Consider the following 17602-nt stretch of genomic DNA (forward strand, 5'->3'; position numbering starts at 1 on the left):
GTACTTGTGTTAAAAGAATTAACATGAATAAAGTATATTATAGGGTTCATTTTTGAAACAGAAAAACACCCAAAAAGTGGTGGTGGTTTAGAGTTATAGACCTAAATGTTAACAGGACAATTTTCAAAGCCATTTCCGATCATAAAATAGGACCTTATGCCCAGAAATGTGTTCTCTGCAAACTGCCCGCCCCATTTTCCCTTTGAAAATTGATTTAAAGTCCCCTTGTGAAAAGTACCTGCTGACTTTACAGGTATGCACATTGTTTGAAAGTTGTCTTTTTAAATGTAAATTGAGTAGACAGGGCTTTGAAAAAGAATATTTCATCTTGTATTTAATTTTCTACTCTGAATTTGATACGTTTAAAGTACATTCTCTTGTTCTTACACAGGTGAACCTGGGTTGGTTGGGAAGAGAGTAATTCAAGGAACTGACGGACCAAAAGGAGAACTTGGAAGTAAAGGAGAAAAGGGTGATCAGGGATTCAAAGGTGATATAGGCGATCCAGGGCTTCCTGGCCAGAAGGGAGAACCAGGAACGTTATGTCCATTCTGTGTGAATGGTGAAAGAGGAGATAAGGGTGAGATTGGAAACATGGGCTCCTTAAGTCTTCCAGGATTTAAGGGAGACAAAGGAGCGAGTGTGATGTCAGGTCCAAAGGGTGATACTGGTCTAAAAGGGAACCCTGGACAGAAAGGATCTAAAGGTCATGAAGGTGAAATGGGCAAATTAGGGGAGAGAGGGCCAAAGGGGTCTGCAGGACCTCCTGGTCCTTATGGACCAAGGGGTCCTAAAGGTGATTCTGGGTTTCCGGGAAGGAATGGGCATCCTGGGGCTCCTGGAATTCCTGGACAAAAAGGTGAGAGGGGACAGACGTGTGACTGCACAGAACATGAGGACTCGGCCTTCTCTGTTGGTCTGCTAAGACAAAGAAGCTATCCACCACCAGGATCACCAGTGAGATTTGAAAAAAGTTTTTTAAATGGCAACCAGGTCTACAACAGCAAATCAGGTATATTTACAGCTAACATCGCAGGCATCTACTTTTTTAGTTACCATCTGAGTGTCTCTAGTAAACCACTCAAAGTTGCACTTTTCCATAACAGAAAAATAATTCTACAGACCTTGACTAGGCCAAGTGAACATCAGGCATGTCAAGTGTCTGGATCTGTACTCCTTCATCTTAACGAGGATGATGAAGTTTGGCTTCAGATATTGAATGCTTCTGAAAATGGATTGATTGCAAATGAAAGCACTGACTCCGTGTTTTCTGGTTTTCTCATAGGATCCATCCCTGATTAGTCAATTTGTAGACATTAAAAAGTGGTACAAAGAATTGGAGTATTCTCATAAACAGCTTAAATATGTACAATGCCAGTGTTAGTTGCTTTGAATAAGTCCGTGCAATTTTATGTAAAATGGGATTTTCTGAATAAAATGTTTCAATTTTTGTGCCTATCTAATATGTTATTTCATTGCATATATTATGGAGTAAATGTACTTGCATTCCTACTGTACATTCCTTCTCATCTATTTATCTATAAAGAGAGATATACTCCTATGATTTGTATGTAACCGAGATTTATCTCAGTTTATATTCAGGTGGTTACCGGTATTGCAGCGGTTCCTAGCTCCAGCAGATGCTGACAGAGAAACTGTGTGCTGGCTGGTGGAGGAATAAATGCCAGCAACTGTGAGGAGTGGGTGGGGTGGGGGCTGGCGTGGAGGAACAAATGACATAACACGACATAATAGTTTATTCTTATATTTTATAAAAAACCTTACAGTTCGATATAGATCACAATACAAACTAGAAGGCCACAATCAGAAATACAATTATAACGTACATATAAAATCTACACCCTCTACCATAATCAGTTCACTACACAAATTTCTGGAACAGGTAAGTCTTCATCCGCACCTAAAGTCTAAATATCCATTAGCAGTCAACTGTAATTTCTTTACCCCACCTAACTGCCTGAAACATTAACACATATCCAGCAATCCCAAGGCAAGGCAAGGGGTGAGGAGGAAGAAATGCTGGTATTTGCCAGAACATACCCTCAAGGATCAGTACTTCTGGTGTAACAAAAAGCCACCACGCTGCCAGCTCATGGCCACTTAGAAAAGACTCTATGAGTGTGACTCTGGTATGAAATAGGCGAAGCGTATTGCAAGTATCTCTTTCACAGCCAATGAAATAAAATACTGGCAAACCACAGGGAGGGGGGGGGGGGGATTGGGAGAAAGAAATGCTCATCATTTGGGGGGGGGGGGGTGGGGGGAAACTACTGTACCCTTGAATATAACCCCTCCTGGTTTATATTCACATTAACAGTTTTCTCCCCCAAAAGCTTTTTTATGTAGTTTTCCTATTTTGCTGTTTTTCTACAATGCTGATTATCTACTGTTCACTTACTTTGATTATATATCACTGTTTAACTTTTATTTAAGGGACTTAGCACATTAATATGTAAATAATAACATTCATGTTTGCCATTGCTTAATGTGCACTCATCCCATATAGCCCATTAAATAATAGCATTATTGACGAAGGACTGGTAGGGAATTTTTAAATGCTACTGCTGTAAATGAGCCCTGCAATCACCATATAAGACTGTGATTTTGGAAATGCCATCTGGTTTAAAAAGCAATTCTAATATTTTACGGCTTGAATGTGACAGAGGGAATTTGACTTTTAATGTTAACTGCAGCCGTGAAATCGCTGCACTGTTCCTGCAGTTCCATCTAGGAAGCTGCATTCCCGCAGTGACATCAGCAACCCAATTCCAGCTATCATGCTTCTGTTAGAACCAACTGGAAGCCTTGGGCTGAAAGATACAAGGAAGGAAGGGAGGGCTGATTTTTAAAAGCATGCACCATTACTCACGACCTTCTATGATAATTCCTCTTCTAAATTACTGCTGTTCAGAAAAGGTACTGGATATTGCATAATTTCAGGCAAAACAGTGAAACACTTCTGCAGTAATATAGGGGATAGTTCTATCACAGTTCCATGTGAGAAGCCTGTTTTACATATAGAAAACACCTTTTAAAAACTTGCGTGGCTAACGTATCTATGTAAAAAAGTATGTATGTGGAAATATCACGGGTAGGCAGAACCAGCTCAACCGTCATGCAGGACTAGGCACTAGTCTAGGGCAGAAGCTTTTGAGGGGAAGGGGGTGTGCCAAAGGGCATCTGCAGAAGGGACCTGAAAGTTAAGGGTCTCTTTTACAGAGCAGTGGTAAGCCCAGCGCGGACTTACCGTTCGCTCTTTCGGGACTACCGCCGGCTAGTCCCGCCTTGAGCGTGTGCCATTTCCAAGGGACGAAGAACCGCCCCCCCCCCCAGAAATGGCTTGCGTGGCAGTAGCCCAATGGTAACCTGGCATAGTGCTGCCCGGTTACTGCAGGGTTAGTGCGGGAGCCCTTATCGCCACCTCAGTGGGTGGCAGTAAGGGCTCCCTGTCGCATGGTCATGCGGTCAGGAGTGTCTGGGGGAAAGGCACAGTGAAGGTGACACGATGGATGATGTCAATGAAACTAGTAGTGGACTCAGAAAAAGTTCACAGCAAGAGTTTATTGATAAAGACTGGACTCGACACGAGTCGTGTTTCAGCCGCTCTGGCCTGCCTCAGGAGTCCCTGTGTGTTGATGTTCAGTTGATTCCTGAAGAACGAATCTGAAATATTTAGTAAAGCCGAAGTTTGCTCTGGTGAAGTAACTTCACCGTAGCACGTACTGCCTCTGTACGCACAGTTATCTGAAGGTTCCATGTGACTACATAATCAATCTTAGCACGGCTGCATAATCTAATGCAATATATTTGTTTATCATTTATTATTTATTAGGTTTGTTGTACCATTTCTAATTGAGACAAATCAAAATGGTTTACAATTAAAAATACATTAGTAGGAAAGAACTTCTTAATTTGATAGAAAAGAACATTCAATAAGGACTGCCTATAAAAAAAGAATATCCAATTATTCACATCTAGCAGTCATTCAAAGGTCAAACCGACCGCCACAGGGCTCATGGCCAGGTATTAAGGTTCAAAAGATGATTGAAAAAATAAGTCTTCAAAGAGGCTCTAAAAAGAGTATAGGACTTCTCGAGATGCAGATGCTGTGGGCAGTGGCGTAGCGAGGCAGGCTGCCACCCGGGGCAGGGCGGTTTGCCGTTTCACCCCCCCCTGGGTGCAGCACGATGACATACCCCCCTCGGCGCATCGACACCCCCTGACCCAGTGCCCACCCTCTTCCGTCCAACCAGCTCCCTACCTTTAAAAAAATATCGGAATCCGAAGCGAGGCGCAGCGCCTCGCGCCTGCACGTAAAAGAAATGGGCACCGTCTCATCGGGCCTTCCCTCGCTCTGTCTGTCCCGCCCTCCGCTGACGCAACTTCCTATTTCCGCAAGGGCGGGACAGACAGAGCGAGGGAAGGCCCGATGAGACGGTGCACATTTCTTTTACGTGCAGGCGCGAGGCGCTGCGCCTCGCTTCGGATTCGATATTTTTTTAAAGATAGGGAGCTGGTTGGATGGAGGAGGGTGGGCACTGGGGGAGGGGTGTCGATGCGCCGAGGGGGGGAGGAGCTGGCAGGGAGCACCCCTCCCCGAGCTGACACCCGGGGCGGACCGCCCCCGCCCCCCCTTGCTACGCCACTGGCTGTGGGAGTGAATTCCATAATGCTGGTGTGAGAAAGTAGAAAGCAATAGATTCCCATCTAGCTTTGGAAGGGGGTGGGGGTAACAAGCCTGTTATCAGTCACAGACCGAAGAGTATGGGCTATAGAGGCCTGCTTCAAGGTCTCCGTTTTTCTCTCTCTCTTACGCTATGGTCCCATTTTGCTGCTACAAAGGAACTAGGATGGCATTAGTGTTTTTTTAACAGCCAGCTGACACATTCATCCAATCACAAACAAGAGACAATCAACAATAACCAGATGTAAATGTCTGTGGTTTCCATCTAGGCATGATTGCTGCTGCTTTGGCCTTACTATTTTAGGCACTTATGTGTCTTTGCAAAATAGGCTTGAACTAGGCACCTACTTGACCTTCATACATAGGTGACCTGTTACAGTATTATCCTCTATCTATTTTTTTTTCACATAATGCCTCCTGGGATGCTTCTTGCTATCCGATATCCTTTGGCTGGGCATTGAGATTTCCTCCCAAATGATAATGCATGTGCCAGCACCAAATTTAACAAAAAATGATTTATGTGGCTAACTCTGAAATTAATCACGTAAATTGTTTTGACTTGATTTCTCTTCGTAGGGCACTTTGTACTGCAAGGTACAACTGGCAATGGGGAAGTGGGGTATATGCCATTATACCAATGTTCCCTCAAAGCTCTGTGGGAGTCCTCCAGCTACGTTCCTACCAGTGGAGGTGCTATTCCAATATCATACGATCAATAGCGAGGGGCAGGCAAATTTTGCAGGACCCCAGAGGACCTGGCTGTCCCTAGCGATTGAAAACACAATATTGAAGCACTCCCTCCCATTGGCAGCCGTGTGGTTGGAGGACTCCTACAGAGCTTAGAGGGAAACATTGCATTATACTAAACTCTGTTTTCCTTTTCTTAATGACCTGTTTATTTATGAGGGATATGAAGAGAAAATTGATGCATCTGTAAGGGGAAAATAAAATTTAATAAGTTCCGTGCACTTTGCATATTATCAGGCTCATTTTTGAAAGAGAAGGATGCCTATCTTTCGATACAAATCGGAAGATGGGCGTCCTTCTCACAGGGTCGCCCAAATCAGTATAATCAAAAGCTGATTTTGGCCATCCCCAACTGCTTTCTGTCGCAGGGGATGACCAAAGTTCACTGAGGCATGTCAGAGGCATAGCGAAGGTGGGACTTGGGCGTGCCTAACACATGGATGTCCTTGACCCATAATGGCAAAAAAGGGCGTCCCTGATGAGCACTTGGACAACTTTACCTGGTCCTGTTTTTCTTACGACCAAGGCACAAAAAGGTGCCTGAACTGACCAGATGACCACCGGAGAGAATCGGGGATGACCTCCCTTTACTCCCCCCCATGGTCACTAACCCCCTCCCACCCTCAAAAAAACATCTTTAAAAATATTTTGTGCCAGCCTCAAATGTCATACTCAGGTCCATCACAGCAGTATGCAGGTCCCTGGAGCAGTTTTAGTGGGTGCAGTGCACTTCAGGCAGGCGGACCCAGGCCCACCCCCCCTACCTGTTACACTTGTGGTGGTAAATGTGAGCCCTCCAAAACCCACCATAAACCCACTGTACCCACATCTAGGTGTCCCCCTTCACCCGTAAGGGCTATGGTAGTGGTGTACAGTTGTGGGTAGTGGGTTTTGGGGGGGTGGGGGGCTCAGCACACAAGGTAAGGGAGCTATGTACCTGGGAGCAATTTGTGAAGTCCACTGCAGTGCCCCCTAGGGTGCCCGGTTGGTGTCCTGGCATGTGTCCTACAAATGCTGGCTCCTCCCATGACCAAAGGGCTTGCATTTGGTCGTTTCTGAGATGGGCGTCCTTGGTTTCCATTATCGCTGAAAATCAGAAATGACCAAGTCTAGGGACAACCATCTCTAAGGACGACCAAAATTTCAAGATTTGGGGGTCTCCGACTGTATTATCGAAACAAAAGATGGACGTCCATCCTGTTTCGATAATACGGGTTTCCCTGCACTTCCATTGGGACATTTTACGAGAACATCCTCAGCAAAACTTGGGTGTCCCTTTCGATTATGCCCCTCCACGTGTATCTGAGTTTTTAAAGGATTTTCAATTTTCTGCTGATGTATAAAGCAAATCTTTTAATAAAATAAATTTGGTCCAAAAACTTCTAAGTAAACAAATTCTTCTAAATAAAGACAATTCTTGGCCACAGAACTTAGTGTTTTGCATTTTTCCCAATGTACCTGTTTATTTAACCTTAGAAAGTAATTTGAAATCACCAAAATGTGATGGAAATAGAAAAGATAATCAGACTTGTTCAGTGAAATGTGATCATTTTAAAGTAAGCAAGAACTTTTGTTTACCGTTATAACTTCTCAGTGATGGTCTATCTTGTAATATTTTTCTGTTGTCCTTGTTACGAAGGGGTACAGAGGGGTTTCAAGAATGACTCATCAGAAAGGGACTTTTACAGAACATCATTTGTGCTGAAGTTTAATGGTTCTTAAGTACTGTAATAAATTAAGCAATATTTAAAAAAATCTTATGTAGGGTAATTATGTAAAAAGGCACCTCCTTTTTGGTGTCCCAATGCATCATAGGGAGCGCCAACCCTATAATAGCATCAGGGCACTCTGATGTCATTATAGAATATAGAACAAATCCTGCATTAGCATGATCAATGGCAGGTGTAAGTGTGCACACCGAAATGCGCCACTCAATGCTCATATCTTATACGACCATCTAAACTTCAGGAAATCACTAAAAACCTACCTGTTCAAAAGGGCATACCCTACTGACCCAACATAGATGCCTACACTCTGCAACACAGCAAATCCAACGATCGTACTGGACACTATCGGGCTTATTTTCGAAAGTGATCGCCAGCCATCTTCCGACATAAATCGGGAGATGGCTGGCGATCTCTCAAAAGCGGCGAAATCGGTATAATCGAAAGCTGCTTTTTTGACACCATCGCTGCTTTCCCGTTGCCGAGCTGGCGAAAGTTCAAGGGTGCGTGTCGATGGCGTAGCGAAGGCGAGACATGGGTGGGCATGGGCGTGGCTACCAGATGGCCGGCTTCAGTGCATAATGGAAAAAAAGCGGCATTAATCAGTATTTCGCCGGTTTTACTTGGTCCTTTTATTTTCATGACCAAGCCTCAAAAAGGTGCCCCAACTCACCAGATGACCACCGGAGAGAATGGGGGATGACCTCCCCGCACTCCCCCAGTGGTCACCAACCCCCTCCCACACTAAAAAAATAAAAATAAAAACCTTTTTTTGCCAGCCTCAAATGTCATACCCAGCTCCCTGACAGCAGTATGCAGGTCCCTGGAACAGTTTTTGTTGGTTGCAGTGGACTTCAGGCAGGCGGACCCAGGCCCATCCCCCCCTACCTGTTACACTTGTGGTGGTAAGTGTTGAGCCCTCCAACCCCCACCCCCAAAACCCACTGTACCCACATGTAGGTGCCCCCTTCACCCATAAGGACTATGGTAGTGGTGCAGAGTTGGGAGTGGGTTTTGGGGGGGGGGGATTTGGGGAGCTCAGCACCCAAGGTAAGGGAGCTATGCACCTGGGAGGTATTTGTATATATTATTTTTAATTTTTAGAAGTGCCCCCTAGGGTGCCAAGTTGGTGTCCTGGCATGTCAGGGGGACCAGTGCACTACAAATGCTGGCTCCTCCCACGACTAAATGCCTTGGATTTCGCCGGATTTGAGATCGCCAGCATTTTTTTCCATTATCGCTAAAAAACAAACCGGCAATCTCAAACCCGGCGAACTCTGGCATTTGGCCAGGCCAAACTGTATTATCGAAAGAAAAGATGGCCGGCCATCTTTTTCAATAATACGGTTCAGCCAGCTGTTTGCGGCGCCGCCAAAATAGATCGCTGGCAATCTATTTCACCGTCGCCATTCGATTATTCCCCTCTTTATAACCTTCCCTCTCTTCGACCCCCACTGTGACTGAAACAAACGCACCTTTATTCGACCTTGTAATTGTTTCTATACCGGTCTTGGCGAACGCCACATTGAGCCTGCAAATAAGTGGGAAAATGTGGGATACAAATGTAACAAATAAATAGTATTCAATAAGATATGCGCATTGATTCTTGACACACCCACATCTTGCCAATGCTTTCCTTCATGTACACCCCTAATTTTATAAAAGTCACAAAAAAATTGCGTGTGCAAATTTGGAAGCATGCCCAGTTTGTGAATACAAGTTAATTGAATAACAGGCTAATTAGCACCGATAATCGACTTTTTAACAAGCAATTATTGGCACTAAGTAGATCTAATTGGCATTTAGGCAATGTAAATTTAGCCACGATCTGAAAAAGATTTATGCACGATCTGAAAAAGGGGGCACAGAAATGGGAGGGTCATAGGTGTAACAGGGGCATTCCTAAAATTAACGCACATTGTCATAGAATAACAGGGATATGCGCTTAATGTAAGCGCATACATTTGCACCATGTTTCAGTTGGTGGAAATGGTGTGCCTAAAGTTAGGTGCAATACCATGGCGTAAGTGCTATTCTATAAACCATGCCTAACTTTAAGCGTGGCTTATAGAATAGCGCTTTTTTGGCACCATATATAGAATTCATCCCTATGTCACTTATGCATGTGTTTACACTATAGCGCTTAGGGCACGTATTCACAAACGTGGCTCATACTTCTGCATTTATGTGTGAAAAACAAATGCAGGTGAGTTTTACAGAATTACCCTGTATATTTTGTCTTTTGTGTTTGAACAAGCTTGGTCTGCTTATGTACTTTGAGGGTCTTTACTAAGCCACAGAAGCGTTTTTAGTTCATGGTAGCAATCAGCTGGGGGTAAACGTGGAAATGCGTCTTCGCGTTTACTGCCAGCTGATTTCTACCCGGAGCTAAAAACGCTACTGCAGCTTAGTAAAAGACCCCCTTTGGTTTAATGGTTTTGAAAGCCAAAATGTCTAGTAAATAAATAAATAAAATTTTGGACTTTTCATTGTAATTTTTCCTATTTCCTCTCAAAAAGCTACAGTGGTTTGATACTGATATTTGGAAAAACTCCGAGGATCTATTATGTTCCTTTTCAAACAGTTTGCCCTGAAAAACCACAAAATCATCGCGTGGATCATTATTTCTGTGATGGATTAAAGCCAGCAGAGGAACAACAAGATAGTGGAAATCAAGCCAAACTATTTGCATGGTTTCAGACTTCAGTATCCCTTCTATTTCCTTAGGAAGCACGAGCCAATCCCTTTATTTGTGGCTCCTTCAGCGTTGCTCATTGGCTAAGGGTGAAATAATTAGAGCAATAAAATAAATGAATGCCTGGTTGAGGGTACATTGACTTTTCCCATGCGTCATCTACAGAGCGTATTGATGAGAGAGAGAGAACTGTCATTAAGGTAGGCGAGAACAAACTTTCTTTCTTCAGTTTATCTTCCACAGGATCAGTAGCGAACATTAACATTTTGGCACGGTACAGCAAAATAATTAGGATGTAATATATTTCTGTGAAAAATGGCATTGCTTTACAGTTTTTGAGGGCAGACTTCTGCCTCTTCAACTTTCATATGGAGAGGGGGTGAGTGATAACTTCAACTGTTAAGCAAATGTATCAAGTCCTTCAACTTAATGAAAGCATAACAAAGCCACAACAATTTAATATTACAGAAGTGTGGTGGCATTATATCAGCTTAGTCGCTGTTATGTTAAATCCAGTTTAAACAATCATTACATTGCGTTAAAAGCGTAGGCAAGCTACTTTCATCTGCTCATCGTGGCAGGATTTCTTTTTGATGCGATTGAAAAAGAGGGCTTGACTGCATTAAGTTAATCTGCTCCTAGTTATATTTGATATGTCTACAATAAACCATAGAAATAATCTCTTTGCAATATTTCTTCTGGGCTACTAGCTTGTATTGAGAATATAGAGTTTTGTCAAACTTCTGACCAACAGCTTAGTTGATGTTCTGCATCAGTGAAGCCTACAGTCCATTACCTTAGTAATTGCTTGAGTTACAGTACTTTGACAATGCAAGGGACTGTTCTCGGTCATAGTGAACACTGTTAAATAGCAAAGCTAATCTGAAAGGGGGGGGGGGGTGATGAGTGTCCAGTCTTTAACATATTGCATGAACATGGTGGTAGGTTTCCAGGAACAGAAAGCCTTCTGTCCTGCTCCTGGCTCAGACAGGCTCTGCTGTTTTTCAGGTAGATTTATTTTCAGGGGTTTTCTGACCCATGGTAGTTCATAAAAGAGAGATGCCCTAGAAAGACAACTTTCACTTTGTTTGGCTTCATTTCCTTTCAGAGGAAATGATGACCCTATTTTTTAAGCTACGTATCTATAGGCACTTTTAACAGACTAAAAATTGTTTAAAGGAACACGTTTTTGGTGCTATTAAGGTGATGGGACTTGATTTACTGCCTTACTGTGACTACAATCAAAGCAGTTTACATATTATATACAGGTACTTATTTTGTACCTGGGGCAATGGAGGGTTAAGTGACTTGCCCAGAGTCACAAGCAGAAGCAGCAATGCGGGAGCAGACAGTATAATAGGCTTGAGTAGGTTTATAAAACCACATAGGCACTGTTTTCATTGGAAGTCCATTTGAGGGGAGCAGCCGATCCCCTTGTGCCTCACCTAGCTACACCTTTTGTCACAAGGAGCTTCAGGGGAAACTGAACCCAGTTCTCCTGGATCAAAGTCCGCTGCACTAACCACTAGGCTATACCTCCCTTCTATTGCTGTCTTGCAGAGTAACAAGGCAATCTGAAATATGGAAGACATTACAGTTTACCATACACAGCTGAAGACATGCTTGACACAAAATTTTTAATCATTTTATATTTTCCATCTATACATCAAAGTAAACAAATCAAAAAGGAGAATCACTATAAAAGTGAGAACACCCAAAAATATATAAATAGTGGATAAATCACATTACAAATGTACTCCAGATTGTGAAACATCAAACATATAAATGGCAAGAGGCGTACTCACTCGCAAATGCGCAGTAGAGACCCTCTCTGTCCCACCCCCGCGTCAATACGTGATGACGGGGGCATGACAGAGAGGGCACCTGCACACCTGCGAGTGAGGGAACCGCCGTCCCAGGATTGCCGCTACTGCTCCCCCCACCCACCCGGAGTCGCCGCCGCTGCCACCCACCCTCCACCCGGCCCGGGTACCTGGCTTCACTATTCAAACCCCCGGAATGCAACACACAGCTCATCTGAGCTGCCGTTGGCCTTCCTTACCTGCCTGTGTCCCGCCTTCGCCGACGTTACGTCACACGAGGGCGGAACACAAGCAGAGAAGAAGGAAGGCCGACGGCAGCTCAGATGAGCTATGTGCTGCGTTCCGGGGGTTTGAATAGTGAAGCCAGGTACCCGACCCGGGTGGAGGGATGGCGGAGGGGACTCTGGAGGGAGGAGGGGGGAGGGGCGGCGGCGGCGACCTATCCGGGGGGGGGGGGGCTTTCAACCCCCCCCTTCCTTTACTAGCCTGTTTTTACGGGCTCAACGGCTAGTGTAATATAAACAGACAGATCATGGCATTTCTTAAGAATCCTTTTGCTTAGTACCGTTACATTTATTTCTTTTTAAATAATTTTTCTTTGTGTTTCCAAAAAAAGGAGGAAAAAAATCCTCAGTTGGCTGTGGCTGTCTTACCTAACTAAAGCAGCGGGTAAACCTGCAGACAATTATGATATGTAAACAGCTCACAGTTCTCTATCATTGGTTTTAAAAAAATTCCAAAAACATTTTTTATTAAACGTGAAATCTTCTTAGATCTTCTAAGCGAACATAAATATATGCTTCTTACATCTAAGCAGAAATATATACTGTGTATATCAAAAAGTCACTTAACTTCATAGCAGGAGCGGTCCCGATGGGGACCCGTTTCACCAAATAGGCTTCCTCAGGGGAAAACGCTCACTGCCAACTTTTTATGTTAATCTCCACCTGCCATCCTCTTTAATTGCATTCACAAATTGGGTGTGTGCCTAAATTTGTGTGCACAATTTTTGGTGGCTTTTATAGAATTAGGGGGTTAGTATGCTCACCTCTGGCAGTTAATGCAGGATATCTGAGTATGTCCCATGGTATGCCATTCTAAGCAGCATTAGGCATGCTTATTAAAAGGGTCCCTTAGGTGCTTCATAACCAGTGAAAAGACATGGTTTTTCAAGGATTGATGATCTATATATCTATATCCATGCATATATCCTGTAGATATATAGATATTTTTTATATCTATATCTGTATATTTATTTATTTATTTGCTGCATTTGCATCCCACATTTTCCCACCTATTTGCAGGCTCAATGTGGCTTACATTGTTCCGTCATGGCAATCGCCATTCCAGAGTGAGAGATACAAGCGGTATTACATAAAGATCATGAGTGACATTGAGGCATATTTTCAAAGCACTTTGGGAGGCTAAGTTCCATAGGTTTCTATGGAACTTTGGGAGGCTAAGTGCTTTGAAAATGAGGGATAGTAGATCAATCAAGTATAAAGAGATCACAATTCGGGATAAGAGAAAGTAGTATTGCGTTAAAGTTCATATGATGGTTCGTTGCGGTATGCCTTGTTGAAGAGGCAGGTCTTCAGTGATTTCCGAAAGTTGGTTAAGTCACGCATTTTTTTCACGTCAAGTGGTAGTGCATTCCATAGCTGCGTGTTTAAGTAGGAAAAGCTGGGTGCATGTGTTAATTTGTATTTTAGTCCTTTGCAGCTGGGGAAATGGAGATTCAGGAATGTGCGTGCTGATTTTTTAGAGTTCCCGGGTGGTAAGTCTATGAGGTCTGACATGTAGACCGGGGCCTCTCCGTAAATGAAATTATGGACCAGGGTGCAGACTTTGAATGTACTACGTTCTTTGAGTGGAAGCCAGTGTAGTTTTCTCTTAGGGGTTTGGCACTTTCGTATTTTGTTTTACCAAATATGAGTCTGGCTGCAGTGTTTTGGGCTGTTTGAAGCTTCTTGATGATTTGTTCTTTACATCCAGCATAGAGCGCATTGCAGTAGTCTAGGTGACTTAGCACCATTGATTGTACCAGGCTGCAAAATATTTCCCTAGGGAAGAAAGGTTTTATGCTTTTGAGTTTCCACATTGATTGGAACATTTTCTTTGTTGCATTCTTCACATGGCTTTCAAGTGTGAGATTTCGGTCAATTGTAACTCCAAGAATTTTCAGGCTGTCTGAGACGGGAAGGGTATAGTTTGGTGTGATTATAGTGGTAGATTTACTCGTGTTATGTTGTGATGAGAGGATAAGACATTGTGTTTTTTCTGCATTAAGTTTTAATTGAAATGCATCCGCCCATGACTTCATGATTTGGAGGCTGTGGTTAATTTCGTTAGTGATTTCTTTTAGATCATGTTAGAACGGGATGTAGATCGTGACGTCATCTGCGTGTATGTATGGATTGAGGCCTTGGTTGGATAGCGATTTGACCAGAGGTGTCATCATTAGGTTGAAGAGAGTTGGCGAGAGTGGTGATCCTTGGGGAACTCCGCATTCAGGTTTCCATGGAGCTGATGTATTCGAATTAGATTTCACTTGGTATGTTCTTGTGGTTAGGAAGCCTCTGAACCAGCTAAGAATGTTTCCTCCAACTCCGAAGTATTCTAGGATGTTTAATAATATTTTATGGCTTACCATGTCAAATGCGCTGGACATGTCAAATTGTAGGAGAAGTATACTGTTACCAGTTGCAATTGCTTGTTTAAATTTAGTTAGAAGAGTGATTAGTACTGTTTCGGCGCTGTGGTTGAATCAAAATCCTGATTGAGATTCGTGTAGAATTGAGAATTTGTTTAAGTAGTCGGTAAGCTGCTTGGTTACCATACTTTCCATTAGTTTGGTTACCAGAGGGATAGATGCTACTGGGTGGTAGTTGGTTAAGTCACTTGTTTTTTTCTTATATATATATACTGGCGGTTGATATTCAGGGCACATTAACTGCCTTGTTAAATCATGTTGAGAGCAGATACCCGGTTCAAACAGATGCAAAGGAACCACGGCAGTGGAAGGAACAGAGAGATCCCAGGAGGTGAGTAGAGTCAAAACACAAGAAGTGAGAACTGGATCAGGCTCTTCAAAAACAGACTCAGGACGCTTGATACGTATGCTGATGTTCACAATTGTGCTTGGTGACAAGGCTTGTGAAATGGACTTAAGCTGGTCTTTAAAAGTGGAATTTAACTTGCTACTATACAACCTTTTCATTTAGCAACGGTTTTTTAAAGATCAGCTTAAGTCCATTTCACAAGCCGTGTCACCAGTGACAAATGTGAACATCAGCACGTATCAAGCACCCTGAGTCTGTTTTTGAAAAGCCTGATCCAGTTCCCACTCCTTTTGTTTTGACTCAAGAGCAGATACCCAGCAGCACATACCTGGATGGTGCTGCTGGATATTCACTCTGACTGCTGTGGCACTTTCTCATTAGTCCTAAGAAGCAAGAAGGCAATTGGTATACAAAATCTAGAGCAACCACAGGTGAAAAACAAAATGTAGACCAGATTAGTCCAAAGTAGAATTTATTTACAACACAACAGAACTTGTATTATAAATAAATAACAAGTTCTGCTGTGTTATAAATAAACTCTAAGAACATAAGAATAGTCATACTGGGTCAGACCATTGGTCCATCTAGCCCAGTATCCTGCTTCCAACAGTGGCCAATCCAGGTCACATGCACCTGGCAGAACCCCAAAGAGTAGCAACATTCTATATAGAACCCCAAAGAGTAGCAACATTCCATTCAGAATCTCAAATAGTAGCAACATTCCATGTAGAACCCCAAAGAGTAGCAACATTCCATTCAGAATCTCAAATAGTAGTAACATTCTATGTAGAACCCTAAAGAGTAGCAACATTCCATGTAGAACCCCAAAGAGTAGCAACATTCCATGTAGAACCCCAAAGAGTAGCAACATTCCATTCAGAATCTCAAATAGTAGCAACATTCCAGTCAAAATCTCAAATAGTAGCAACATTCCATACTACCTATCCCGGGGCCAGCTGTGGCTTCCCCCATGTCCATCTCAATAATAGACTAAGGGCTTTTCTTCCAGGACTACTTTGGACTAATCTGATCTACATTTTATTTTATTTTAACCTCTGGACTCTCTCGTTAGTGCCAGGGCAGCCTGGGGTGGAACCATGAGTTATATGGGCACCAATGATATTCAATGCCATTACCTACATAGCTAGCCAGGCATATTGGACTGCATCAATAGCTTTCCTAACTTTGCCTGGTTAGCTATATGGATATAGCTACTACTACTACTACTACTACTTAGCATTTCTATAGCGCTGCCAGGGTTACGCAGCGCTGTACAAGTTTAAACATGGGGAAGGACAGTCCCTGCTCAAGAGAGCTTACAATCTAAAGGTAACAAACTATGTAGTCAGTGTAGGATATAGCACTGAGTATTGGCTGCATGTGCCAGACCATGCCCTGTGATATAGACATACTGCAGTTTTAGATGTCCATATCCTGGCTTTATAAAATTGGGATTTAGACACCAGTGCAATATGGATATCTAAATGCCAGTTTTCAGACATCCAAACCATGAGTACAGCTTCTAAAATAACCACCTTAGTATTATAAAATTTGTGTCATGCATATTCAATATGGGTATCCTGAAAACTAAGAACAGAGTTGGGAACCTCAAATTTAAGAGTCAGGGATTCTTAGACAGCTCTGCTTTTCCGAATTTTTACAATGGATATTCAGCAGATATATCTGCACACATATGGCTTCGAGCTGATTTGAATAGATTGATTATCCTGAAGAACCAGTCCTCATCGTAGTACAGAAGGACAAAACCATGAATCTCTCTTTCAGAGTCAAGGGGGAAAAAAAAAAAGATAGGACCCAGTACTTGGAACACATGAAGTGCCCATTTGTTCTGATTTGAAATCCTCCCTGACACTCTGTTTGACCTTGAGATGGGCTATTTTATCACCTCATGCTTCATTTTACCCAACTTCAAATGGGCAACAGCTATTACAAAAACAAAAACAAAAACAATAATATACACTTACATTTCTTATTCCTCTTGCCTATGGAGATGTAGATCTGACATGAGTAAATAATCGCAGCTTGGCTTTTTGTCATTACACACAACTGTATAGATGCTTGTGATGTTTTCAAGTTTTGAACTGTATAGAATAGGCAATGGTGACTATTTTATTAATATTCCTTTATTATGAATTTCCAGATGGCCAGGGGATTTGTTTGTTACTGTCCTATCAACCAGAGGTAAGAGTCACAGGGGTCCTTTTACAAAACTGTGGTAGAAAGTGGCCTTAGAGCGTCCTTAAGTGGGTCTTTCCCATGCGCTAAGGCCATTTCTGCTGGAGCTGGAAAATGGCCGATTTTTCCATTATCCTATATAATAATTCTCACCTCCAACGTTCTATGCGTCTTGCTGCCTGTGTCCGTGGCTTTCTTTGGAGTTGGTCTGCTAGGCTCCATAGATCAGGCAGATGTCACACGCAGCAATGACCAACCGCACAATAGCAGCACAAGGCCATGCCCCTGCCACCCTCGCCGCCACGCCCCCCAAGGTCGTTGCCACTCACCCCTCCAACCCCCGAGGCCGCCACCGCTCCCCCTCCACCCCCCCAGGGTCGCTACCATTCCCTCCCTCCATCCCCCCTGAGGTCACCTCCACTCCCCCCCTCCATCCGCCACCCGGCCGGGCCCCCTGCATTGAAATCCCCTCCAGCCACCCATGTCCAGCGACCCTCCTCTCCCCCTGCCCCCCTCCAGCCACCCATGTCCAGCGACTCTCCTCTCTCCCCTGCCCCCCCTCCAGCCATCCATATCCAGCGACTCTCCTCTCTCCCCTGTCCCCCTCCAGCCACCCATGTCCAGCGACCCTCCTCTCCCCCTGCCCCCCC

The 17602-nt window shown here is 43.5% G+C and overlaps 1 protein-coding gene across 1 annotated transcript in view; it reads left to right on the top strand.

Annotated features, from left to right (window-relative positions):
• Positions 1 to 645: 645 nt before the first annotated feature.
• OTOL1 (otolin 1) overlaps positions 646 to 17602 on the top strand; it is a 45471-nt gene continuing 28514 nt past the window's right edge. The window contains exon 1 of the mRNA XM_030215671.1: positions 646 to 1012. Coding sequence (XP_030071531.1) covers positions 646 to 1012 — 367 coding nt within the window. The remainder of the gene's footprint in view (positions 1013 to 17602) is intronic.

This window comes from Microcaecilia unicolor, chromosome 10 (assembly GCF_901765095.1).
Source record: "Microcaecilia unicolor chromosome 10, aMicUni1.1, whole genome shotgun sequence".
In the NCBI taxonomy this organism is placed as follows: Eukaryota; Metazoa; Chordata; class Amphibia; order Gymnophiona; family Siphonopidae; genus Microcaecilia; species Microcaecilia unicolor.